This window comes from Helianthus annuus, chromosome 10 (assembly GCF_002127325.2).
Source record: "Helianthus annuus cultivar XRQ/B chromosome 10, HanXRQr2.0-SUNRISE, whole genome shotgun sequence".
NCBI lineage: Eukaryota > Viridiplantae > Streptophyta > Magnoliopsida > Asterales > Asteraceae > Helianthus > Helianthus annuus.
Window position 1 is genome coordinate 52486893 of NC_035442.2, and position 25804 is coordinate 52512696.

The 25804-nt window shown below is 35.2% G+C and overlaps 2 protein-coding genes and 2 long non-coding RNA genes across 6 annotated transcripts; 2 read left to right on the forward strand and 2 right to left on the reverse strand.

The window, feature by feature from the left end:
* The first annotated feature begins 8500 nt into the window (after positions 1 to 8500).
* LOC110881406 (flavonol 3-sulfotransferase) lies at positions 8501 to 9678 on the forward strand. Its single transcript, XM_022129676.2, has one exon. It carries the CDS (start codon positions 8527 to 8529, stop codon positions 9556 to 9558), a length of 1032 nt encoding a protein of 343 aa, XP_021985368.2. The 5' UTR covers positions 8501 to 8526; the 3' UTR covers positions 9559 to 9678.
* Positions 9679 to 10160: 482 nt separating this feature from the next.
* On the forward strand, positions 10161 to 11792 carry LOC110884666. 2 transcript variants are annotated; one of them, XR_002561417.2, is made up of 3 exons: positions 10161 to 10632; positions 11042 to 11122; positions 11532 to 11792. It is a non-coding gene; the product is annotated as an uncharacterized LOC110884666 (long non-coding RNA). The 2 variants fall into 2 exon arrangements; XR_002561416.2 differs by having other exon boundaries at positions 10166 to 10632; positions 11045 to 11122; positions 11532 to 11791.
* A 3500-nt stretch (positions 11793 to 15292) lies between these two features.
* Positions 15293 to 21255, reverse strand: LOC110881238. 2 transcript variants are annotated; one of them, XR_004870379.1, is made up of 7 exons: positions 17771 to 21255; positions 17542 to 17656; positions 17351 to 17454; positions 16912 to 16958; positions 16710 to 16814; positions 16481 to 16592; positions 15293 to 15596 (listed from the first exon to the last, which is right to left on the reverse strand). It is a non-coding gene; the product is annotated as an uncharacterized LOC110881238 (long non-coding RNA). The 2 variants fall into 2 exon arrangements; XR_004870380.1 differs by having other exon boundaries at positions 17351 to 17405; positions 17771 to 21253.
* Positions 21256 to 22378: 1123 nt separating this feature from the next.
* Positions 22379 to 23467, reverse strand: LOC110881239 (receptor-like protein EIX2). Its single transcript, XM_022129563.1, has one exon. The coding sequence runs from the start codon at positions 23465 to 23467 to the stop codon at positions 22379 to 22381; it is 1089 nt and encodes a 362-aa protein (XP_021985255.1).
* Positions 23468 to 25804: the final 2337 nt, after the last annotated feature.

Consider the following 25804-nt stretch of genomic DNA (forward strand, 5'->3'; position numbering starts at 1 on the left):
GAGCTGTCCGACGAGTTGGATTTGTCACGAACAACCTTCAAGATCTCTTCCTGTTGCTTTGACGATTGTTCTTGGCTCTTCATCAGTGCGGATAAGGCGGCCCGGATCTCCGTGATCGCCTTGTCGTGGGACTTGAGAGTACTGTCGATTTCACTGTTGCGCGTGTTGGTCATGGTGGCGGCGGCGGCAGAGCTCCGATGAGGAATCGGTGGCTCTGATACCCTTGATAAGGTAAGAAGCTAATTGAGAGAGGAATTAGGAAACTTGATTTCTGAATGAATCAGAAACCTTATCACGCATGCATTTAAATCAAAAACAAATAACCAAGTTTACAAAACAAACCCCAAACTAACCATGAAGGCCATAATGGTCCCTCAACATGCAAACGAAAACAAACAGAAAACAAACTGGATTAACTAAACATAACGCGATCGTAACATACTTCAATCAATACACGAAGAACTATATAAGAATATTTTTTTTTTTTGAACGGCAAATTTGGATCACTGACGGACCACTGGAGTATCATCGTGCCACCAGCAGAACCACCCGATCATATCCATCTCCACTAGGCAATAATGCCTAAACACCAATTCAGGAGTAAACCCAATAAATCTGGGAAAAACCCCTTTATGGGAATCGAACCCATGACCTAATGGTCATAAGCCTTATCCCACCCCAAATACCACTAGGCTATAATGCCATGGGTTATATAAGAATATTTTACTCCTTGAAACAAACCAAAAAGATAATTGTATCTTCTTACAAACAAGTTTTGAGATTATTATTCTTATTTTTTTTTAAAACCATTAAAGAGTGTTTAGTCCTAATTAACATAAACTTAACATTAAATTGACAATTCAATTTTTGAACGTTGAGATTCTATAATTATAGAACGGACCAGCATGTGCGGTAAAAACAAAAAAAAGTAGAAAAAAAAAAGAACACAAACAACAAATTCTGCATGCCGAATTGCTATATGGTTAAATTATCTCTAATATTAAAGTCCACCCATCTATCCCAAACTATGTTCTTATGTTTCAACCGACTCTTCATCAATAAGTACGTATTCGATTTGATCTCTTCTACCACTTTACTTCTCGACCACGTTACACCATTGAATTCTTTATCATTCCTCATCAACCAAACTTGCCAAGCTGTAGCTTGAAACATAAGATTTATAACCTGCTTCTTTGCCAAATTGAGACGTAAGTGAGGGATTTGTATTTTTGTAATGTGGTATTAGCTAGTAATTTAAAAAATCAATAGATCATCTCCTTCCATCTTAAATCAAATACCATCTCCACACATTTGCTTTTCCTAGCAGTTGAAGTTCCCACAATCCACAATAATACTCCATAAGAAGTAATGTAGAACGATACGTACTTGTTTATAACACTATAAACAAAACTTTTCGTAACCAGATTTGTTATTGCCATGTCCGCCTCCATTCCTTCTTCATCAAAAGAACATCATCATCATCATACTTACTAAATCCCACCAATAACAAAGCTAACGTAGGGTCTTAGGATAGTATGTAGACAACCTTACTTCTACCCCTTAAGAATACAGAGGTTGCTTCCAGTAAGACCCCCGGCTCGATAGTAGGTTTGTATCAAGCCTTGGACATAATGTAACACCCCGTGTTTTCGAATGTCAAAGTCAAAGTCAAAGTCCAAGTCAACTTTGACTTTCCTTGACTGTAGATAGTCTATTTTGTGTTTTAGTTGTATTATATGGAGTAAGTGTTGTAATCAACAAGAATCGAAGTAATCGAATGTTTTTAACGCAAACCGATCTACGACTGTGAATGATAGGAAATAACGATGCGATAAAGTTAACTAATCAGCAATCAAACCGATCTAACAATCATCGAACTCGAGACTCAAATTATGTGAATTGTGGTATTGTTATACGTGTGTGTGTGCCTAATGTGTTACTTGTGCATGTTTACTTTATGTTTGGTGTGGTATTCAAGCAAATCAATCGAAAATCAAATCGAAACTCGAAAAGCAATCGAACTCAATCGAAACCGACATCGAAACGTGACTTATAGATGATTGTATGTTAGATATAGTCCCAATCACTGAAAGTAATTTGACTAGGAACTCTATCGTATTCGTATCATCGTCCATCGGAATCGAAACATCGAAATTCGTCGCAAAATACTCAAAGTGTGTCGCGGATCGAACAGGAGGCATCCTGATCGAACAGGCCAGCCGATCGGCTAGCATCTTGCCAGCCGATCGAGCAGCCCACTCGATCGGAACTCCTGGCCGATTGGCTGCCACTTTCCCCTTTTGGAAGCCTATAAATAGGGTTGTCCTTGTCTTCATTTCCACTTTTGGAAAGTTCTGACTGGCCAGCTCCTATTCTTCACCTTTTCTCATATTCCTCTCAACTCCGGTAAGTTTTCGCCCTAATTCTTGTACGTTTTTTATCATTACTTGATTCTACACCTTTCTATCTTTCAAAACTTGGATTCTAACCGTGAAATCACCAAGATCTACGTGTTCTTGGGTGATGTCATCATGGTGTTCTTGAAGAACATCACACTTTGGCCTCATTCAACCATGAATAGCTTAGATCTAACCGATTTCCACATAAACAAGTTAAGATCTATCAAAGATCTAAACATCCACATGTTGTGAAGGATTGAAAGAAGGAATCCCAACTTTCTTTCAACTCTTTTACACTCAATGCCTTCAAACCGGTAGAAACGGAGCCTGAGCCAACCCACCGATCATTCCAATGGTTGGATGGTTCAAGATTCGGGTTCTATCTACGAGGTTCACCGACAATGGGTAAACTCTAAACCAACGTTCCGAACCGCTCACCGGCCGGACTTGGGTGATTCCTGTCTGAGCCAAAGAAACAAGTAGGAACGGAAGTTATCATAGTTCAACTCGTTGTCAAGATACCTTGAAAGAATGACAAATAATCAAACAGCCAAGTGTTAGACGAAAGGCCGACCAGGTCAGACTTGCTGGCCGAACGGCTAGGCTGTTCGAACAGCCCAGCCGATCGGACATACATCGACCGGTCCAGCCGATCGGCTAGCACATGGTCCCACACTTTTAAAATTTCATGAAGCATAGTATTGAGGGAGAGATGTTCGATCGAACTGCGTTTGGTGAACATTACTCTTCGGATCATGAAATACTATACTTCAACACTTGATCGATTTTACAACTCGTTCGTAGTTTGGAATGCCACCCGATCGAACATGCTGTCCGATCGAGTGACATTCAGTTGAGGACTAATTCTGAAGTTCCTAGCCGATCGAGTGAGCTAGCCGATCGATCGACTTGAAAGGTAAGAACACTTAAGTGTTCTCATATACTACAACGAAAACTTCAAAAGTTCAAATCCTCAAACATAAACACACCAGAGGAAGAAACAATCCACTCGAATGCCCCAGCCGATCGAGCCAACCGGCCGATCGAACAGGACTGTTCACGGACCTACCAGCCGATCGAACAGCCCGTTCGATCGAACCTGCTGTTCGATCGACCAGTCCATTCGATCCACCTACACTTGTTTACGTTTCCGCGTTACTTATCGTTATGCTATCGAACTATTCAGGCTAATCTTACTCTCAGCGCTCCCTTCAGTCCACAATCAATCATTGTGAGTATACTCGATCCCTTTTTGCTTTTAGCACTTTTGGGTGTTACATACGTTACCTATCAAATCACAATCAAACACAAACTATTTGAACGCTAACCATTTGCATGTGCTACTTGACTAAATGAATTTGTTTATTATTTTTACACGTGGAGTGCTATCTACCTGCCTTAGCAACATAGTACTATAGTTTGGACTCAGCACCCGTTCACACGGGGGTTGTTAAGGACAATTACTTGCATGGATTACGGTGGTGATCATGTATTGCGAACCGTCTCGGACGGTCAACCGGCAGTCGTTGGTATCGATGGTCCCATGTCGATAATTAACATGCATCGTTTCCCTCTGTGTACGTGCTGGTTATGCGTAAACTGTTCGAACTCTATATGCTATTATCAAACTTGTATGCTCACCTTTACATTATATGTATTGACTTTATTTTAACGTATGTGACAGGTGCTTAAGTTGCTAGGATGCTTAGGCGCGTGGTGATGAGCTAGGGAGTCTAGAAATAATAAACAATTGTCTGTATTAATAATTGAATCTGAGTTGTCGGAACGGAATTATTTGCCTAGTTGATTTCTATGATAACTTGTTTATTTATTTGGGATACGGTATGGGACGTATCATTTAAACTGAATTTATATAATAGTTGTTGTGAAAACTTCTGGACAATCTGTTTCGCTCAGTGCCGCGCCCCGATGATTCCGCCATCGGTTGGGGTGTGACACATAAGACACATAACACTCAACAATCGGGACAAAGGCTAATTTGTACGTATACCCCCTTGTCTTTCGGCTATCATCGCCACCACATGATGCATGATTAGTTGTCCGCCGCTTTTAACGTTGTTTTCACGAAATTAGTAAAATAACATTAAAATTAGTTCAATTTCACTTTTGCCCCTGATGGCCCACACATATCTATATCTAATCTAAATATTAATAAAACACTCCATTTAATGTTACATGTAATTCTCTCCTACAATGTCTTATTTTTTATTTATATTTTATTTAATAGATTAATAAAATTTAATCAAACTCACTTCCTTCAATTTAAATTTCTCAAAAATTAATTATCTTTGTCTTTTATCCTTTTCTATTATTATCGAAATTATAGTTCATGATATTGATTAATTTTCATTTGTTCTTATTACTATCATATAAGTGTTGTATTTCTTTTGGAGATAACTTTATTATATACTATTTTGCCTACTTTTAGGGTAGTAGTACATGGTTAAAATTTTAGGAATTGTCATATTTGTTTACATCTTATCAATACACAATAAATAATATAAATTATACCGTAACAAAATTTACGTCAATTTTTCTATACTTTGAGAAGAATAAATCTTACTTCTAATACACGATTTTAAAGAAGTCATGTGTCAACATCGTATCATTCCTAAAAATCGTTTCTAATCAAAATTGATTTTTAAAATTTTTTAAATCATGTTAATATCATATAATTAATAATGGTATTGCTTCTTTTAAAATTGTTACCTTAATATCTGCTCCTACTTCAAATTTATTTTTAATTTTTAATGATACTTTTGTGTTAAAACTTACCAAAAACAGTTAAAGTCTATTATATTTATAAGAGTTAGAATAATGATACTTTTGAGTTAAATTACCGAAAAATGCAAAATCTACGGATTTTGAAATGTTTGAAACAAACTTTGAGCAATTACTATGGAGAATAATCAAATGTAAACCCATGTATAACTATAAATATTTTTAATATTTAACCATAATACGTGATTTAACATTTTTATCTTTTTATTATTTTTTTACGTTTATCAATATAGCTTAATAGTTTATTACTATAGCCTAACAGTTTTTTAAATTATACACATGATAGGTTAATTTATATTACATAATAAGGGAAATAAACATATGGGTTATAAAAATGTTTTTAGTGTTTAACTACATGACGTAAAAATAATTACAAAGATTTCTAAAAAATTGATGATTAAGCACTTTAGAAGCAGGTTGGGTATTGATTACTATAAGCAAAAGATTGCAAGTTTGTGTGATTATCTGTCTTATTTACTATGCAAACAAATAGTTTTTATTATACAGATCGTGTAATACACGAGACTATAAACTAGTATACATTATAAGCACACACCGCACACAGGGCGTATCTTCGAAAAAAACAAGAATGAGAATATACTACAAGAAAAAACCCTTACAGGAACAACATTTTTTTAGGCCTATAGGGAGGACACGTCCTCTCTCTAGGTCTTTTTCACCAATAGAGATGATATGTTGTTTCTATAAAATTGTCTCTACAGCTCCGTCCCTATAGGTCATACAAGTCATCCCTATAAGTGTCGTCTCTATAGAAAAACTTGTTGAGACGACATGTCGACTCTACAAGTTTGTGAAAAAAATAATAATTCAAAAATAGAATTAATATTTATTAAATAAAAAATCATTTATGAAAATATTTTTTAAACTCTTTAGAAACAACATGTTGTCTCTATAAGTTTTCTTTAAAAAAAAATGTTTGGGCCCTATAGAGACGATATGTCGTCTCTATAGGTTTTCTTTTAAAAAATAAAAGAAAACATTTTCTTATATAGAGACAACATGTCGTCTCTAATGGTTTTTTCTTTAAAAAAACATTTATGCCCTACAAAGACGACATTTCGTCTCTATAGATTTTTCTTTAAAAAATAAAAAAAAATAAGCATTTATGCCCTATATAAACAACAAGTCTTCTCTATACGTTTTTCTTTTAAAAAAATAAAAATTAAAAAACTATTATCTAGATATTGAAACCAAATAATTCGCACAATACAACATCTAAAAAAACATACATCGGCTATTTTTGGGAAGTTGGAAAAAACATTCTATTTTTGAATTAAAGTTGGAAAAAACAAAGACCACTTGTACGTGCTACAAATCATTTGGGAAGTTTACATATTCACTATTTGAACAATTTACAAAGATACATTATAACCTTCCAAGTTAATTTAGTCATTTCTAATATAAAAGGAGATACAAACTCACATGTCAGCCAATGCCTCAATAGAGTAGCACGTAAGTAGGCAGTGGTGTTGCAATCAACAACCGAGATGTAGCCGTATATGAACCAGTTCTGTTACTATACGGTTTGCTCTTCATTATTATTCTACTGAGCATCAACCTGATACATAACCTGATTCAAAAGTTAAATATGAGTGGCTAATATTATAATTCTAGTGAGCATCAATTTTCTTTTGAAAAGTGAACTTCAATAAAACACCGCTAACGGCCCTCAAAACAAGGACCGAAGCAAACGATTACACCATATACAAAGGGAACAACTTCCAATCTTTCCAAGCCAAACTATTAAACTTGGACCTAGACCGAAGCCAAAGAAAAGATAAGGACTTAACTTTAGCGACTACTTCTACCACTTGAGCCTCTTTGCCTTGGAAAATCTTTTCGTTGTGGGCGTTCCACAAAACCCACATCATGACCATAACTATACCTTGATAGGGCAAAAAGTGAAATCACCAAACTTTTTAAAGTAAGGTATATAGTACAAAGTTGTTGGAGAGAATTCATAATCATAATGCCTTGATTTTGAGGACCAACATAACGGGTTTCCTTTACTGTACCATTATCTTTAAATATACATGTATGATGCATAAGATAACCTTTGTGAGGGTTCAAGGAGCTCATTAAGTAGCATAAACTAAAAGACAAAATAAAATTATTTTTACATATAGGGAGGACATGTCCTTTCTATATGTTAGATATTTTTTCTTTTCAAACTTTTATGGATTGGTGAGAAATTTTGTCTCCTAAATGAATTTTTTTTTACCTTTCAAACATTTTAGAGACGATATGTCCTTTGTATAGGTTAGTTTATTTATTTTTAAAATTATTACTTCAAACATTTTAGAGACGATATGTAGTCTCTATAGGTTTAAATATATATTTTTAGTTAAAAAACAAGAATAAATTAATAAACTTAATTTGGTTTATAGGGACGACATGTCGTCTCTATATGTTATACTTTTTTTCCAGAACAAATTTGGAATGGTGGGAAATTTTGCCGTCTAAATTAAAATTATCTTTTACTAGTCAAACTTTTTAGAGACGACGTGTCGTTTCTATAAGTTAAACTTTATTTGTTTTATTTTTTTAATTTTTATACATATTAATCATTAATAGAATAAAATTAAATGAAAAATATTTTTAGTTATAGAGACAACATGTCATCTCTATAAGTTATAAAACGTTTTTTTAATGTTTCCAATTCAACAAACTAGAGAATAAAAAAAGCAAAAAAAAAAAAATTATTTTCACCTTATAGAGAGGATATGGCGTCCCTATAAGGTAACCTATCTTAAAAGGCATGAAAACCCTATAGAAACGACATGTCGTCTCTATAGGATAATCTATAGAGAGGACCTGTGTTATACTTATAGGTGTCGTCCCTATAGGTGTTTTTTCTTGTAGTGAGAACTAGCTAGAGTCTCCCAACTATACGCTTTGTTTCCGAGTTCACTTAACGAGGGAAAAGAAAAGAAAGTAAAAGGAAGAAAGGAAAGGAAAAGAAAGGATGTCTTTCCATCCATTTCGTTCTAAATCGCAGGGAAAGAAAACTAAAGAATTCAACATAGTTTTCCTTTCATTTTCTTTTTTTTTCTTCTTTAAATCAAACTCGGGAACGCGACATATATTTTTTTTCCTTCTTTAAATAAAACTCTAAAACACAAAATATTTTTACTTTGTCTCTATTTCCTTTCCTTTCTTTCCCTTATATATTGTATTTGATAAGAATCAATAAGCCAAACTACAACTGATAATTACCAACACCTGCAGGTTCTTTATGTAAATTGTAAACACCAATGCATGTTTGACACCCTTTTTAATGAAAACAAACAAACCTTGTGAGGCAATGTTTATGGATAACATCGAATATATAAACGGTAAACCGAAGTCATCAGCAAACACACTTTCTACACCTAAACTAGAAGAACTTCCTTTGGCCATGGAAAAGACGTTCCAAACAGTTGCTCAACACACTTGTAGCTGGTCCAAAGGCATGTTGACGTTGTACAATTATCAAGGCTTTTGGAACATTGAAGATTTCCATGATGGAGCCCTTTTGGCTCAACAAAGCTTCAAGGCTCAACCAAGTGATGTATACATCTGCAGTCACCCCAAAACTGGCACAACTTGGCTAAAAGCCTTGGCTTTTGCGGTAGTAACCCAAGAAAAGTTTAACGAATCCACAAGTCCTTTGCTCACAACCGTGCCCCATGAATGTGTCCCTTACCTTGAGAAAGACCTTGAACAAATTGAAGAAAACCATAAGAACTCATCATTTCCTCTAGTGTCCACACACCTTCCTTACGCTTATTTGCCGAAATCAATCATTGCTTCAAACTGCAAGATTGTTTATATACACCGGAACATAAAAGATGTCATAGTTTCTTACTACTGTTGTCTTTGCAAATTGCTAAACATACCTGTGGAAGATGCACCGTTTGAGATGGCGTTTGACGAGTTCTGTCAAGGCATTTCATGGTGTGGACCGTATTGGGATCATATCTTAGGATACTGGAAAGCAAGCCAAGAAAGACCTGACAGAATTCTTTTCTTGAAGTACGAAGATATGAAAAGAGACACTACAACCAATGTGAAGAGGCTTGCGGAGTTCATTGGGCATCCTTTTTCGATTGAAGAAGAGCAAGCAGGTGTGATTCAAAACATTGTAAAGTTGTGTAGTTTTGAGAATCTGAGCAACTTAGAGGTGAACAAAAGTGGAAAGCATCGTCCAGAAACATGTACTCCAGTCGAAAACCGAATTTATTTCAGGAAAGCTAAAGATGGAGACTGGAAGAATTACTTCACGGATGAAATGATAGAGAAAATAGATAAGTTGATCGATGAGAAACTAAGTGGCACTGGTTTAGATTTAAAATGATAGCGTACCATATAATGTATTTAGTGAATAAGTTACAGTCTTTAGTCTTATCTCTAGTTTTAAATAATTTAGTTGTTTGTTATGGTTGATTGTATGTAACTGTGAGTTTTTTTAATATAAATAAATTTCTTTTCCCTACACAAATACCAAAATTAACCTAAATAATTCGATGGATACATTGTCACCAACAGCAAAAGAACTTGCTTAATTATGTAACTACATCAAGTACCAATCGAATAAAAAATAAGAATATACAAATTTTGGAATATCGTATCCAAGTTTTATTATTCCAGACAATAACTTAAAACTAGATTAAACTCTCATAACCATCACAAGCTTGATTGGATTATATAATCACCCGGTTACAGTTATACTATTTTGAAATTAAATAAAATAATACCCATTTTTTTTAATGGCCAACATAATCAATCCGGAGCACTCTTGGGGCACCCACTGGACAAACGGAGTACTCCGAGAGTAACCGGAGTCCACCACCAATTCCGGGGAAAACCCGCTAACCCACTGGCACGTCGCAAGAGGTTTCAATAGACAAAAGGTTTCTTTTAGTCGTGAGTGAGAGACTCCGGCGGTCACTAATGACTTAGTGTGAGATAACTCGGGCTATCTTATTGGTGAAAACTAATAGAAATAATGTATACTTAGGAGTAGAGTTACATGATCAAATGTGTAGATGAATGGTAACTAAAGTACCAAAATGTGGTCAACAGAGCATCAACAAATGTCCTTGGTGAAGTGGAATGGAGGGCCCAAAGCAACAGAAAAGTCCATAAGCCCTTTAATTGATTATTTTATCTCGATTGTTAACTCAGTTTAAAATTTTCGATTAAAATACCCTCATATTGTGACAAGAAATTTCTAATCTAGTTCTGTTAATTATTGTTATATCTGTGTGAAATAGCATATAGTAGATCATTGTTTGAATTCAAATTCACAAATTCAAACCGGCTTTTGTTAACTTTGTCGGACTGAGTTGGTGTGGTCGTATAAACTTAACATCACAAAGAAGACAACAACGCTTTACATCTGCAATTCAATTTCTCATTTCTACACAAGGTAACCTTCTCCTACCTTTTTTGATGAACTTCCACCACCTGAGATTATTTCACAAGTGTATATCCTAAAGTCAAGGTAAATAACTGATTAGTTGATGATATACGCACACCACCTGTTTGATAAAATGCTTCTGTGAGATAAAGCCTTTAAAGTTGGGTAAATGTTCCTTAATCAGCAGCCTGTTTTGGTCTTCAAAATGGTATATTGTTTAATTCCATCCACAACTGTTGTGATGTCTGTAGTTTTAGTAAAACAGTGGTCCAAAATTTCAGTATCTATTTCACTCTTATCGCTTTTTAAACGTAAACTATCTGAAGCAATTGGGATACATTAATACATATGCATCCATATATACACACACCATTGTATCTTTATCAAGTTTGTATAAAACTCTGTTTACATTTTGTAGCAGGGTTTGGTGATCATCATGATATAGCAACCAAATGGTTTGGTTAACAAAGATGTGGATATCACTAATGAGAGTTACCAAGTAAGCTCTTCCATCTTTTTATTTGCATATTATAAGTTAGTTAACCCCAATGTTACACTAGCTACTTCTTGTATTTTTCCATTGAGATAACGTTTTCTGAATTGCAGTTGTTGATTGTTTTTGTATAATTTAAGAAAACCCTGTGCACTAGCAACTCTTGAACATTTTTTATTGGCATCATTACAAGTGCAGAGAATATGTATTCTTTTCAAGTTTATTTTCAAACACACTACTTTTGAGTACTATGTATCATTTCTTGGACAAATCATAGCTTTACACTTGTAAACACAGAAGTTTGGTTGATTATAACCGATAAATACAAGAATCAAACATACTTTAATTTTTTTTTTTATCATTCTTTTCTAGTTTTCTGGGTGAAAATGATTTCAGTTTTTGTTAATTTTGTCAGACTAAGCTTGTGTGGTCGTATAAAACAAGAAGACCACAGCACTTTAAGAGTTATAAAGTCTCATTGGTAGCTGTTGTTTGGGAAGATTCCCTACCAACAACTGATTCTCAAGAGTTATAATTCACATGCTGGATAATCTTTTTTGAGTATTTGTTCTGTATGAAACTGTTGAATTCGTTTTGAAAGTTTTCTTATCATTGATGCATGAAATCACGTAGCTAATAACAATTTCTGATAAGAAATAGGTGCTGATTTACATTTAGTGTGAGCAGGGGCGGACCCAATGCTTTAGCAGCCGTAGCACGGGCTTCGGCACAAGTGCGTATTCGTAGTGTATTTTTTTCGGTTTTATACTAAGGATACCCCTAAAATAATACAAGGATACACCTAACCAACCAAAACTTGTAGAATAAAGGAGTCCGATTGAAAGAGTGGCCCACTTGCCCAAATTATTATTAATATGATTGAAATTGTGGCCCAATTAGTTAGCTATTTGTTTACTTTATTTATTTATTGTCGTTTTTTTTATATTTGTTTTACTTTATCTATTTATTGTCATTTTTTATATTGTGTGATTGCATGGTAAAAAAAAAATTAGGATACCTCTGAGTTAATTGGCTACTTCCGCCATTGAGTGTGAGTCCGCGGGTTGGGGATGAGTCAAAAGGTCTCCTTTTTATTTTTTTTAGTAAGATGTATTGTGTTCGCCTTGTAAACGCCTTTTTTTCACATTATTTAGTTTTTTTAGATATGTATTATATATTATACTTAATTATAAAAAAAATATTGTTAACATAATATAATTTTTTTTTCGAACTTAATTTCAACCATTTTACCTGGCCCTTGATACTTAAGTTTACATAATTTTTAACCAGTTCTCAAGTTTAAAATGTCCATGCCTATGTTTTTATGTTTTCTACCTATCAATTTTAGTCCATCGTTTTTATGTTTTCTACCTATCAATTTTAGTCCATCGTTAGATTACCATGGTCAAATCGTTCAGTTTTTTTTTTTTATATACAGTTTCATTGAGTATCTGAGTATGCTGATTTTAACTCAAATATTATAATAACAAAAGTCATGTTTGTCATATGTTATTAACATCTGATGGCTAAAATCTTACATGCATACGCGGAGTTTCTTTTTCCTTTTATGAAAAATGGACAAATTAGCAAATGTGGTTTTTAAAACCGGCAAACCAAAAGTAGATATAAAAAAGTTTGAAATTTAAGTAAGATTACTTGCTATTTTAATGGAATTTTATTACTTAATAATGTTAAAAGTGTATGCATATCGATTTCGGGTTTTAATTTTATGAAAGACGTCCTAAAATTTGCCAAGATCGCCATGCTTTTACTAGGCCCATGTAATGTAGTTCTAGACATGGGATTACAACTCATGGGCTAATAGTTAGGGTTACACCAGGTTATTTTTTTTAAAGCCCAATATTACTTAAATGATATTAGTAGTTTAAATTAAACTAGTGTGATTTCCTAGTCGACACCGTGGATATTCGTTCTGTACCAGTTTGGTTCATCATGGTATCGCAACCGAAAAAAGAGCCATGAAAAATAAAGTTGTAAAAAACCCATCTGCTATAAATGATTAAAAAATGTATACTTAAATACTAAAAGAAGAGTAAATATAACACATTAAATTAGAAAACACAGACGTATATTTTTAGAAATCGGTTGAAATTTCCACCTCTACACATATTTTTTCTATGAAAATAAGTAGCTTTCAACTATTTAAATTTCCAAATCAAGTTTTACTAGTTCGAAAATTTTTACCCCCATTGTATGATTGCCGAGTATTATTGGAAATGGGTAGGAAGATGCTTCAAGAAAAAAAAATATAATAGTCAATTCAATGTATTCAAAGTTGGCAAATTTGGCTGAAACATTAAATTAAATATTAAATATTACAAAACTACAAATGACACCAACTATAGAATTAAATATTAGAGACTAAGACAATGTGGTCTTCGATTTCAAGGTCTTAAAATTAAATACAAGTTTGAAAAGAAGCATCAGTTTTAAATATATTTAGAGGAAGTGTAGTTTGTTGTTAAAAAAAGAAAAAGAAAAGAAGCATCAACCAATCCTGTACCGGCATTTAGTAAAAAAAAAGAATATTGTTGTCACATATTAGATAACATGAAAACATATCAAAAAGCTCGAAATTTGAGTATTATTTCTGGCTATTATCATGGATTGTAACTTGATAATGCTAGTAACATACATATAGACATATCGATTAGTTGTTTTTATTTCATGAAATTTAAATTTATTTCATACAAGTAAACGGTGTGAAATTTACAAACTCCTTGTTTATAAAGCATCATCATATTTCTTATCAATGGGCCCTCATGTCTTTACTTTTAGTTCGTGTTGACTGGACCAGTACAACTTAAATAGAATAGAATACATTGTGTTGCTTATCAGTTATCAATTCATTATTTCTATAAATGGAAAGCATCTAGGGTACGTTGAATTTAAAGTTGTTGCATGAAGAGAAAAAAAAACAGAGTAGGACCCATGAAAAATACTTTTCTATCATTTCTGAATCTATAAATGAAACTTGTTTAGTTAATCTCAAAACCCATCACTTCATCTAAGAATCCGTCTTTTATATTACTCATTTATACTATTTTAATTGGGGTTGTGGGATTAAATAATGGGGAATCAGTGCGGTTTGGGGCTCCAATTTATTATTGTAACTATTCTTATGGTTGCAACCCCAAATGCCTGTTTAGGTGCTCGTAATATAAATAGCACGGTGGCTTGCTTTGAGCATGAGCGGCTTGCTCTTCTCAAATTCAAACATAGTCTCACACATGACTATGGTATGTTGTCATCATAGGTTGGCAATGACTGTTGCCGCTGGGAAAGAGTCATGTGTGATGGTGTCACCGGACATGTTGAAAGTCTTCATCTTGAACGTCGTGATGCTTTTTTTTTTTTTTTCTGGAGAACGCCTTATTGGTAAAGAGTTGAGCACTTCTTTAGGAGAGTTGAGGCATCTAAAACACTTGGATTTGAGTGGGAATTTTTTTCCAGGAAGCCGGATCCCTGAGTTCATTGGATCCTTGAAACAACTAACTTACCTCAATCTTTCTAATGCATATTTTTCTGGTATTATTCCTCATCACATTGGAAATCTGTCTAATTTAAAAAGTCTTGATCTCAGTTATAATAGTTATAATGATAATCCTCTGATCGCACATGATATGGATTGGCTTTCTGGCCTTTCGTCACTCGAGCATATTAACCTGAGTTATGTGAATCTTACTGGAGCAAAAATACTTGATGTGGTGCTTTACATGGCTCCTTCTGTTGAAGTGCTAAGTTTGTCATATTGTGGTCTTTTAATTGACGATCATGGTTGGCTTCGTAATTTGAGCACTACACTTTCCAACATCACTACAAAAAAAATGTCATTTAGTGACATACAAAAAGTGCCACAAAACAACAAAAATGTGCCACTAAAAACACTTGTAAGAATGGGCGGCACACCAAAAAGGTGCCACTAGAAGCACTGACGCTAAAGCCTTTTAGTGGCACTTTTTCAATCTGCCGCACAAAGTATATAGGCTTTTAGTGGCACTGTTTTTTCTGCCACTACAAACTTTTGGGCTTTTAGTGGCACATACTTTTTGCCACAAAAATCACATCAAAATATTTATCATATTATTTTTATTGATTACTATTATTATTTATTTACATTAAAAAACAAAAATGAAATTGTAAAATGTAGAAATCATAATAATATAATCAATTCAATTAAAAAGTTTAATCAATCTTACAAAGATTCCAAATTTTTGCAAAGAAATAACTAATAAGCGTCAACCTAAGTCTAAATATCGAACATACAAAACAAATATTTAAAAAATGTTTGAACAAAAACTCAAAACTCCATTGCGTTCATGAATCTCTTTCACAATCTTCATGCGAGTAAAATATTCATTGTGTTAACTCTTTCTTAGCAATCGTATTTCACACTTCATAGTTGTTCCATGCACTTACTCCTTATTGTCGCCGCATCAGCCAATTCACTATATTCAACCTAAATTTTCACAATTTATGTTCAAATGATTAGATCTCATATCCATAATCATTAAAGATGTAAGAGCAATTAATAAAAGACGAATTTACTTCTTTTGACATCACTTTAAGCTCTCTTTAGCCAAAAGATTTGGTGGTTCTTTCAATACATCTAGTTATCTATATTGCCATCACCTAACGAAAAGAGGGTTCACGAACTATTCGCTTAATGTTCGGTTCATTTGCAGCCCTAATTTGAATGAAAATTGTTTCAATCCCGACCCACCCATGTTGCTAACTCGGGTAATAGTAATCACGAGAGGGGCTGTTTGACCTTCTGAACTCTTCGGGTCAATTCAACTAGTCAAAATAGTTACCAACCCGTGTACCAAAATTTAAAGTCTTATATTCTTTAAATAGTCTTCATCAGAAACAAAAATAAAAGAATTAAGTGAGTCTTTTGATGTGTACGGAAAGAGACAAGTTGATGGAAAACATACATAAAGAATATTATACATATAATGCATGAATATAAAACTTTAAGGTCTTTTCAATCGATTTTATTATTAATGAATATTATTATTATGATCAGTTGATACACAGCAAGTAAAGGTCTGATTTTGCTTATATTCATAATAATAATAATAATATATTAATATTTAAAAGGTTTGAATTCAATGGCGGACCCAGAAAATATTTTCAAGGGGTGCAAACGAGGGATTTAACAAAATTTTCAAGGGGTACGATTGGGATTTTGCACTACAAAATACACATTTTTTTTAGTTTTCAAGGGGAACGCCACCCACCCAACCCTCTACTTAGGTCCGCCCCTGGTTGAATTGCCACGTAAACACAATAATTCAAACCAATGGCAAAATAACATATAAACATTCGTGAGGATCAAACCTTCAACCAACCATTTCCACCTCGTTACTCTCTTGTTCACTTGGACACCGGCGGATGCAAATAGATGTTCTATCCATAGAGGTGAATGACGAACTATATATTGGAATACAATCTGACAATTAAAAAAAACAAGTAAATAATAAGTTTACGTTTTAGGTATCATAAAATCTTCGAATGTTTGTTTCTAACTAAGCATTTCTTTCAGAAATAAATTGTAACATTTAAATACCTTGAAGTAACTTTCCGCAAAAGTACATGCACGATGGACCTTTCCTATGTAGTAACTATCCGCAAAAGCATATGCACGATGGACTTTTCCTGACCGCAGTCCTGTCTAATAATCAGAAAACATCTTTTTGTCAATCTGTACGATTAAGATCTATGCTTTTGTTTATAAACTAAACTGCTGCTTCAGAAAATATTACACAAACCTCTTGTATGTAACCAGCTGCCCGTTATCTTGTAGCTCCAAAACCACCTTTTCATTAACAAGTAACAAACAGAAAAATAAGCTCCGTAAAATTTTAATATTGCAAAGATGGTCAGAAGTATGTAGACAAATAGACCTGGCAAACGGGTCGGGTTGGGTCGGGTCATGGGTCAAAACAGGTCAATTAAAAGGGGGTTGTTTTGGTTCGGGTCGAAACAGGTTCGGGTCAGAACGGGTTTCAAGTCGGATTGGAAATAACTAAAAAAGAAGGCTTGCAAACTGCACAAAATTTGAACATTGGACAGAATATAAGATCTGAGGTATCTCAAATGTAATCGTTAAATTGTAAGATCATAATCCAATATAGAAATGGAAATAACTAACTGTAACTCAACTGCTTAACAATACAATATACACACACTACTGGTTATCAAAAGTACCTGGTATGTAGCTGTTGCTCTGATGCAAACGCGGATAACACCAAGGCATCCCATTCTTGTTGTCAATTATAAAGTAATTGCAAAAGGTTAATCCTTAAAGAATACTGAAGAAACATCACAAATTTAATGAAAAATATGAAACAAACTTAATAAAAGAATCCACAAACACGCAAATATAAATGTCATATTACCTGCTGTTGATTTGGAACCTGTCCTTTGTTATCTATACCAATAACATATTGACTACAACTCTCATCCTTCCACACAAGCACTGGCGATGTGTTACCCATTTGATAATCTGCATGCCTAAAGAAAAAAAAAATCACATCCATTTATTAATATTGTCACTGAAACAAAATATCTAAAAAACGTTTTTTCTCTTCATGTGTATCACATACAAGAACACAAACTAAAGCTTACTTGTTATAAAACAGTAGCCCATCCTTCAAATAAGGTACCGCCCCTGTATAAGGTGTTTGAAGCCCCTCATGATCACAACTATAAACAGGAACGAGGCTAAATCTATATCTATGATAAGTAGAGGGGGCCTCACAGGCACCCAACTCAACAAGCTTGTTGTTCATCCAAAAAAAATCTGAACTCAGCAGTGCATTCATAAAACGAGATTCCCGCCCAGCATACCATGTCTACTACATAGTAAGTTTGAACCGATTACAATCATAAGGAAGAACGAACAATTTTTAAAACATTACTAAAAAGCTACAACGAAAGGCACAAGTTCTGACTCCAGAAGTGATATCATAATAAGAAACAGAGTGAACGAATGAGGGGTTAGGTAAATGAGCATTCACCAACAAAAATTGTTTGATTGTATACTTCTATCTTCGAGAATCATGATCGAATGTCTATTGTCGACTCGCCTTCTCCCTCTTCAATCCTAGACCTCTTTAATCCCTGATTGTTACCGTCGACTTTCTGTTTCTGTTTCTAAAAACCCAAATCCCTAGTGGGTAGCAAAATGAAGGATGCTGGATAAATGAAATTTTAAAACTGGGGGGCCCAAAATAGATTACTAATAATGATGAACTCAAGATAGTTGATTACATAATATTCTAACATGAAAACCAATAACATAGGTTATAAAAGGGAAAATTGTGAGAGATAATCACACAAAGATAAACCAATTTAACTAAAGATATTTTAGAGTTCCATGTCTATTTAGCAAAATTAGGTTAATTATTTCCAAATAACTAGAAAACCCAAATCAGAACAGTTTCTTTTCTTGAACCCTAAATCAAAGATTTCTTGATTCTCTCAAGATTCAAAAAACCCAAATCACACAGGTTTCTATTCAGAAAAAATGTCAAAAACTTCATACAAAATTCAAAGAATTCAGCTAAACAATTCATAGAATTATTGTTACCTGCTTGCCGAATGGAAGCGAATATCAGGGTTTCAGAAGAAGAAACCGATTGGAGCAATGAAACACAAGTTAGCAATGTCACCCACACCTACTTCTTACTCACTTCTGACCAAAGCATATATCATATGTAGAACTCAAGGAATAAAGCATAGTAAAAACACCAATAATACATGCAGGCAGATCAAAATATGATTTCTAAGAGTCACAAAAATACAGTCCACCATGTGAAACCACAAAAAAGAATATATGAAAAGTGTATTAACACAAAAACCAAATGAATATAAACTTTATAACTTACATGAGCCATAATCGGAGGTTAGCCATCGTAATCGTAGGTTTGCAGCCCTAACCAGAGGTTGTTTGAGGCAGGGAGGGGTGGTACTAGAGAGTGGAGCATGTACAGAGAATAAGAGGAAATGAAATCTGAGAGAACTGAAATTAGGGTTTAAGTTGGCGGAGACTCATTTGGGAGGGAAATAAAAATTTGGGGGTGAAATAATCAGCGGTATTGAAGAAACCCAAAAAATTCAAGGGATTTAAAGGAGGGAAATTCTTAGTGGCAAATTTTATGTGTAATTAAACACCTAAATTAATGGCATAAAATAAAAATACCATTAAAAGCAAATAGGTATAGGCAAACTGTCACTAAAAACCTAAATTAGTGGCACAAAATCTAAATGTCATTAAAAGTGTGTGTCGCTAAATGGCTTTTTGTTTGTACTTAGAAAATAGTGGCACACATAAAGTACCATAAAGTTATCAAATATTTTAGTGGCATATAGAAAGTATCACTAAAAATCTAAATTAGTGGCATAAGGACTAAATGCCACTAAAAACGTGTGCTAAGCAAATGTGGCACACGTAAAGCACCACTAAAACCTAAATAAGTGGCACAAAAGCTAAATGCCACTAGAAGTGTGTGCTACTAAATGGACTTTTTTTTGTAGGATCTTGTTGGTTTCAGACCCCTCTCAACACTCTCAATATACACACAAAACTTGCAGGAGATAAAAATGGAGGAGAACTTTCTACTATTATTTTAAAGAGGGTACACAAAAGAAACCTACGAACTATTCTATTTATAATAAATAAACAAAGAAAAAACACATGCAAATTAATTAACCACGTATCCCTTTTTTCCCACAACTAACTTCAACGTTCACAGCTCCATAACGTCCATATTCCAGCTAACTCGGTCATCCATTACCAGGTCAAACGTAGACCAAAAACTGGGCCCTCTGACCCGTTAAAACTTAGCACTTATCCGACCCATCATACGTGACCCATTTAAACAAAACAGGTAACCGACTTGACCCGTAACATCAAGATTAATTCCAACATTCACCCCCTTAATCTTGATGTCTTTTCTTTTACTTGCTCGTTCTTGCTTGCGCTCGTTCTTTCTTTCCTTGCTTAACCGAAACAGTTATCTTGCTAAACTTGCTACTTTCTTACTTGATTCGAACTTTCTTGCTTTCGAATCTTCATGCTTGCTAACTTTCTATTCGAACCGCAACGTCCGATCTTGCTACTTGCTACGAACCATACATGGCTCAGATCTTGCTCTTGATAAACGAACCACTCGGGTCCGATTTCATTCTTTCTTGCGGCCTGCTACTTTCTTTCTTTCTTGCAGTACCACCGGGCTCTTTCATTCTTGCTAAACGACTTGCTTCAGTTACTTGCTATCATGCTATAGCCGGAATCGGTTTTCATGCTTGATTCGATCCATTCTTGCTTGCTTACATCGAATCATCTTGCTCCTCTTGCTTGCTGACTTGCTTCAGGCTACTTGCTACCTGATTTTCTTTCTTCCGCTTTCTTTTGAGATCAACGAACCAGTGCGGCACCCGTCTTTCTTCTTTCTTCACGGTACCGACTTTCTTTCTTCTTTCTCTGGTTGTTGATCTTTCTTTCTTTCTCTCTTTCTTTGCAACACTTTCTTCTTTCAACAATATATATCACCACATAATTTTCCTCCTGACTTCTTTCTTCGATCCATTCAATATTCAATAATTAATTAATAACAAATGAGGTGTGAGTTTGCCTGCTTATTTTCTTGCATTTTTGTTCAACAGGGGTTTTGAAAGGAAAGTGGTTGCTTGCTTCACCAACATGCATGCCTGGTTCGTTCAATAATCTTAGCCGCCGCCTTTGAATTTTGTGGTGCTTCCTTCAATTAACTTGACCACTTGCTTCCTTTTCAATGCGAATCAACTCCACCAAAATTCATTTTTCTCCTGCCACGACTTATGATTGCAAACAAATCAAACCTCACTTTTAATTTCCAGTAACCACCTCCACAATACCTGCTTGCTTTCTTTCTGATAATCGCGTTCTTCGTTATCAGCCCTTGCCTTTTCTTACAAATCTACTGCTTCCGCTTCTTCTTGAGCCCCACAGCTAAAGGGCTGCTCTCTTACTTGAAACCGACTCTCAAACCGGCTCCCGTCATCAACCTTGCTCTGATACCAAATGTTGGTTCAAGTCCTTTGCAAAATACTGAATACAAGATTAAACTCTCAATTTCATATAATAAGAAAGTTCAGCAAACATTCTTCTTTATTCGTGAGTTTAATCTTGTATTCAGTATTTTGCAAAGGGCCTGAACCAAGCAGGAATATTTTCACAGGTAACCTCCCTCAATTTTTTCAAAACATGACATCCCTACAATTCCTGGATCTTTCATCCTTTCCTCTTGGTGCATCCAACTTTGCAAACTTGCTAACCATGATCCCTTCTTTATTAGAGCTCCACTTGCCATATTGTAACCTCAAAGAGACGCACCTATCTCATATTCTTCATAATCTTACCACCTTTTCTAACATCCAACACATAGATCTATCTCATAATAGGTTAACAGGTTCAATTCCAGAAACCATTGGAAGATTAGCTGCTTTAACAACTTTTTCTGTAAGGCACAATAAGTTAAGCGGGACTATTCTGGTTTCAATTTGGCAACTCTCTAAACTCCGTTCTCTTGATGTCTCTTATAATTCTTTGGAAGGAGAAATTTATGAATCCCATCTTGCTAATCTTTCGATGTTGAAGGAGTTCAATGTAGGTTCTAACAGTAAGTTGACTTTGAATGTTTCACGTGAGTGGCTTCCTCCATTCCAGTTGAGAGATATTGATCTCAGTTCTTGCAAGATTGGAAACGGATTTCCTCGGTGGCTTCGAAATCAGAGGAAACTTCATAGATTAGTGTTATCTAACACAACCATTTCAGGACCTCTGCCCATATGGTTGCGAAAGATGCCCATCATTCCTTTCATGGATCTCTCCCACAACAACCTCAGCGGACCTTTAACCAACCATTTCAGGACCTCTGCCCATAGATTAAAATCCTAAAAGCAGCAACAAAATGAAAAACAAGAATTGATGATATATATGTGAACTACTTGCATTCAAGTGGATCTATATGGCTCCTCTTCCTCTCCTCATCTTGTTAACTCTTACCATGATTGCAACGTGTATCTTGTCCATGGACTCCTCAGCAAACATGAAAAGCTTATGTCTCCACCGCTTCTTTAAAATCAAAACTACAATAACTCCTCAAAAGCCTGTTGCAGAACCACACATTATGTCCATATAAAACCATACCTTGTTGGGCTCATGAGCTGCTTCATCCTTTTTATTGGGAGTTATGGTTGGGTCATCTGGATTAGAGCAATTCTTTGGCATCGGAGGGCCTCATAGATCTTTGTTCCCCGCATATATTGATGGATCGATGAGGGTCTGCAATTGATTTCCTGTTGGAATTCGGCCCGACTGTTGTTTGACAAATTCAAATGGCTCAAAAAAGTCAAATTTGTAACGCTTGGAGGGATCGGCCCGCCCAACTCGTTTCCAGATAAATCGAGAGAAATTAACGTTCTCATGTTTCCAATGTTGTCTGGAATGCCTCCACTAAGATGATTATTGGCCAATTTGAGACCCAACAATTCAGAAAGTGCAGTTAATTCCACAGGTATCTCTCCAACGAATTTATTGTTTGAAAGGTCTATGTTTTTTACTAGATACCATGTATTCGTCGTATATTCATAAGAACTGCCTTTCATATCCTGAACTAGCCCCTCCTCGGTACCCTCACCAAAATCTCTACCGTAATCATTACGCATACCTTGTAATTCTCCTAGACAATGAGGGATTGTTCCTGGTAAGTTCTTGTGTGCAACATCCAAAATTTGAAGATTCGTAGTTGTGCACAGAGATTGAGGAATTCCTCCAGTGAAGTTATTTTTGTGTAACCTGAAAACCCACAATAATTTAATTTTTTCTCCAATCCATTCCGGTATTTTTCCGCAGAATGCATTGTCACCCAAATCTAAGACCTCCAAGAAACTTAAATTCCAAAGTTCTGCAGGAAGCTCACCACTAAAGTTATTATCATTCAAGTTTAATGATGATAACTCTGAAATGTTCCCTATAAAACTTGGAAGGGTGCCACTTAACCCATTTGAGCTTAATCTCAGGAACTGCAGGTTTTGCAGATTCTTGAAACATTTGGGAATTTCTCCGGTTAACCGATTTTTGGAAAGATCAAGATAAACTAAATCCGTCCTCTTGCAGAAGGACCTTGGAATCGACTCATTGAAAGTGTTATTTTGAAGATATAACGCTGGTTCAATAAAATCCCCATCATCATCCACATTAGCAGCCCCATTAGGAAGGTTGGTTAAAGGTCCGCTGAGGTTGTTGTGGGAGAGATCCATGAAAGGAATGATGGGCATCTTTCGCAACCATATGGGCAGAGGTCCTGAAATGGTTGTGTTAGATAACACTAATCTATGAAGTTTCCTCTGATTTCAAAGCCACCGAGGAAATCCGTTTCCAATCTTGTAAGAACTGAGATCAATATCTCTCAACTGGAATGGAGGAAGCCACTCACGTGAAACATTCAAAGTCAACTTACTGTTAGAACCTACATTGAACTCCTTCAACATCGAAAGATTAGTAAGATGGGATTCATAAATTTCTCCTTCCAAAGAATTATAAGACATCAAGAGAACGGAGTTTAGAGAGTTGCCAAATTGAAACCAAAATAGTCCTGCTTAACTTATTGTGCCTTACAGAAAAAGTTGTTAAAGCAGCTAATCTTCCAATGGTTTCTGGAATTGAACCTGTTAACCTATTATGAGATAGATCTATGTGTTGGATGTTAGAAAAGGTGGTAAGATTATGAAGAATATGAGATAGGTGCGTCTCTTTGAGGTTACAATATGGCAAGTGGAGCTCTAATAAAGAAGGGATCATGGTTAGCAAGTTTGCAAAGTTGGATGCACCAAGAGGAAAGGATGAAAGATCCAGGAATTGTAGGGATGTCATGTTTTGAAAAAATTGAGGGAGGTTACCTGTGAAAATATTCCTGCTAAGATCTGTTGGTTCAGGCCCTTTGCAAAATACTGAATACAAGATTAAACTCACGAATAAAGAATAATGTTTGCTGAACTTTCTTATTATATAAAATTGAGAGTTTAATCTTGTATTCAGTATTTTGGAAAGGGCCTGAACCAACATTTGATATCAGAGCAAGGTTGATAACGGGGGCCGGTTTGAGAGTCGGTTTCGAGTAAGAGAGCAGCCCTTTGGCTGTGGGGCTTAAGAAGAAGCGGAAGCAGTAGGTTTGTAAGAAAAGGCAAGGGCTGATAACGAAGAACGCGATTAGCAGAAAGAAAGCAAGCAGGTAGTGTGGAGGTGGTTACCGGAAATTAAAAGTGAGGTTTGATTTGTTTGCAATCATAAGTGGTGGCAGGAGAAAAATGAATTTTGGTGGAGTTGATTTGCATTGAAAAGGAAGCAAGTGGTCAAGTTAATTGAAGGGAAGCACCACAAAATTCAAAGGCGGCGGCTGAGATTATTGAACGAACCAGGCATGCATGTTGGTGAAGCAAGCAACCACTTTCCTTTCAAAACCCCTGTTGAACAAAAATGCAAGAAAATAAGCAGGCAAACTCACACCTCATTTGTTATTAATTAATTATTGAATATTGAATGGATCGAAGAAAGAAGTCAGGAGGAAAATTATGTGGTGATATATATTGTTGAAAGAAGAAAGTGTTGCAAAGAAAGAGAGAAAGAAAGAAAGATCAACAACCAGAGAAAGAAGAAAGAAAGTCTGTACCGTGAAGAAAGAAGAAAGACGGGTGCCGCACTGGTTCGTTGATCTCAAAAGAAAGCGGAAGAAAGAAAATCAGGTAGCAAGTAGCCTGAAGCAAGTCAGCAAGCAAGAGGAGCAAGATGATTCGATGTAAGCAAGCAAGAATGGATCGAATCAAGCATGAAAACCGATTCCGGTTATAGCATGATAGCAAGTAACTGAAGCAAGTCGTTTAGCAAGAATGAAAGAGCCCGGTGGTACTGCAAGAAAGAAAGAAAGTAGCAGGCCGCAAGAAAGAATAAACTCGGACCCGAGTGGTTCGTTTATCAAGAGCAAGATCTAAGCCATGTATGGTTCGTAGCAAGTAGCAAGATCGGACGTTGCGGTTCGAATAGAAAGTTAGCAAGCATGAAGATTCGAAAGCAAGAAAGTTCGAATCAAGTAAGAAAGTAGCAAGTTTAGCAAGATAACTGTTTCGGTTAAGCAAGGAAAGAAAGAACGAGCGCAAGAAAGAACGAGCAAGTAAAAGAAAAGACATCAAGATTAAGGGGGTGAATGTTGGAATTAATCTTGACATTTAGATTTTATGCCACTAATTTAGGTTTTTAGTGACAGTTTGCCTATACCTATTTGCTTTTAATGGTATTTTTATTTTATGCCATTAATTTAGGTGTTAATTACACATAAAATTTGCCACTAAGAAATTTCCTCCTTTAAATCCCTTGAATTTTTTGGGTTCCTTCAATACCGCTGATTATTTCACCCCCAAATTTTTATTTCCCTCCCAAATGAGTCTCCACCAACTTAAACCCTAATTTCAGTTCTCTCAAATTTCATTTCCTCTTATTCTCTGTACATGCTCCACTCTCTAGTACCACCCCTCCCTGCCTCAAACAACCTCCGGTTAGGGCCGCAAACCTACGATTACGATGGCTAACCTCCGATTATGGGTCATGTTAGTTATAAAGTT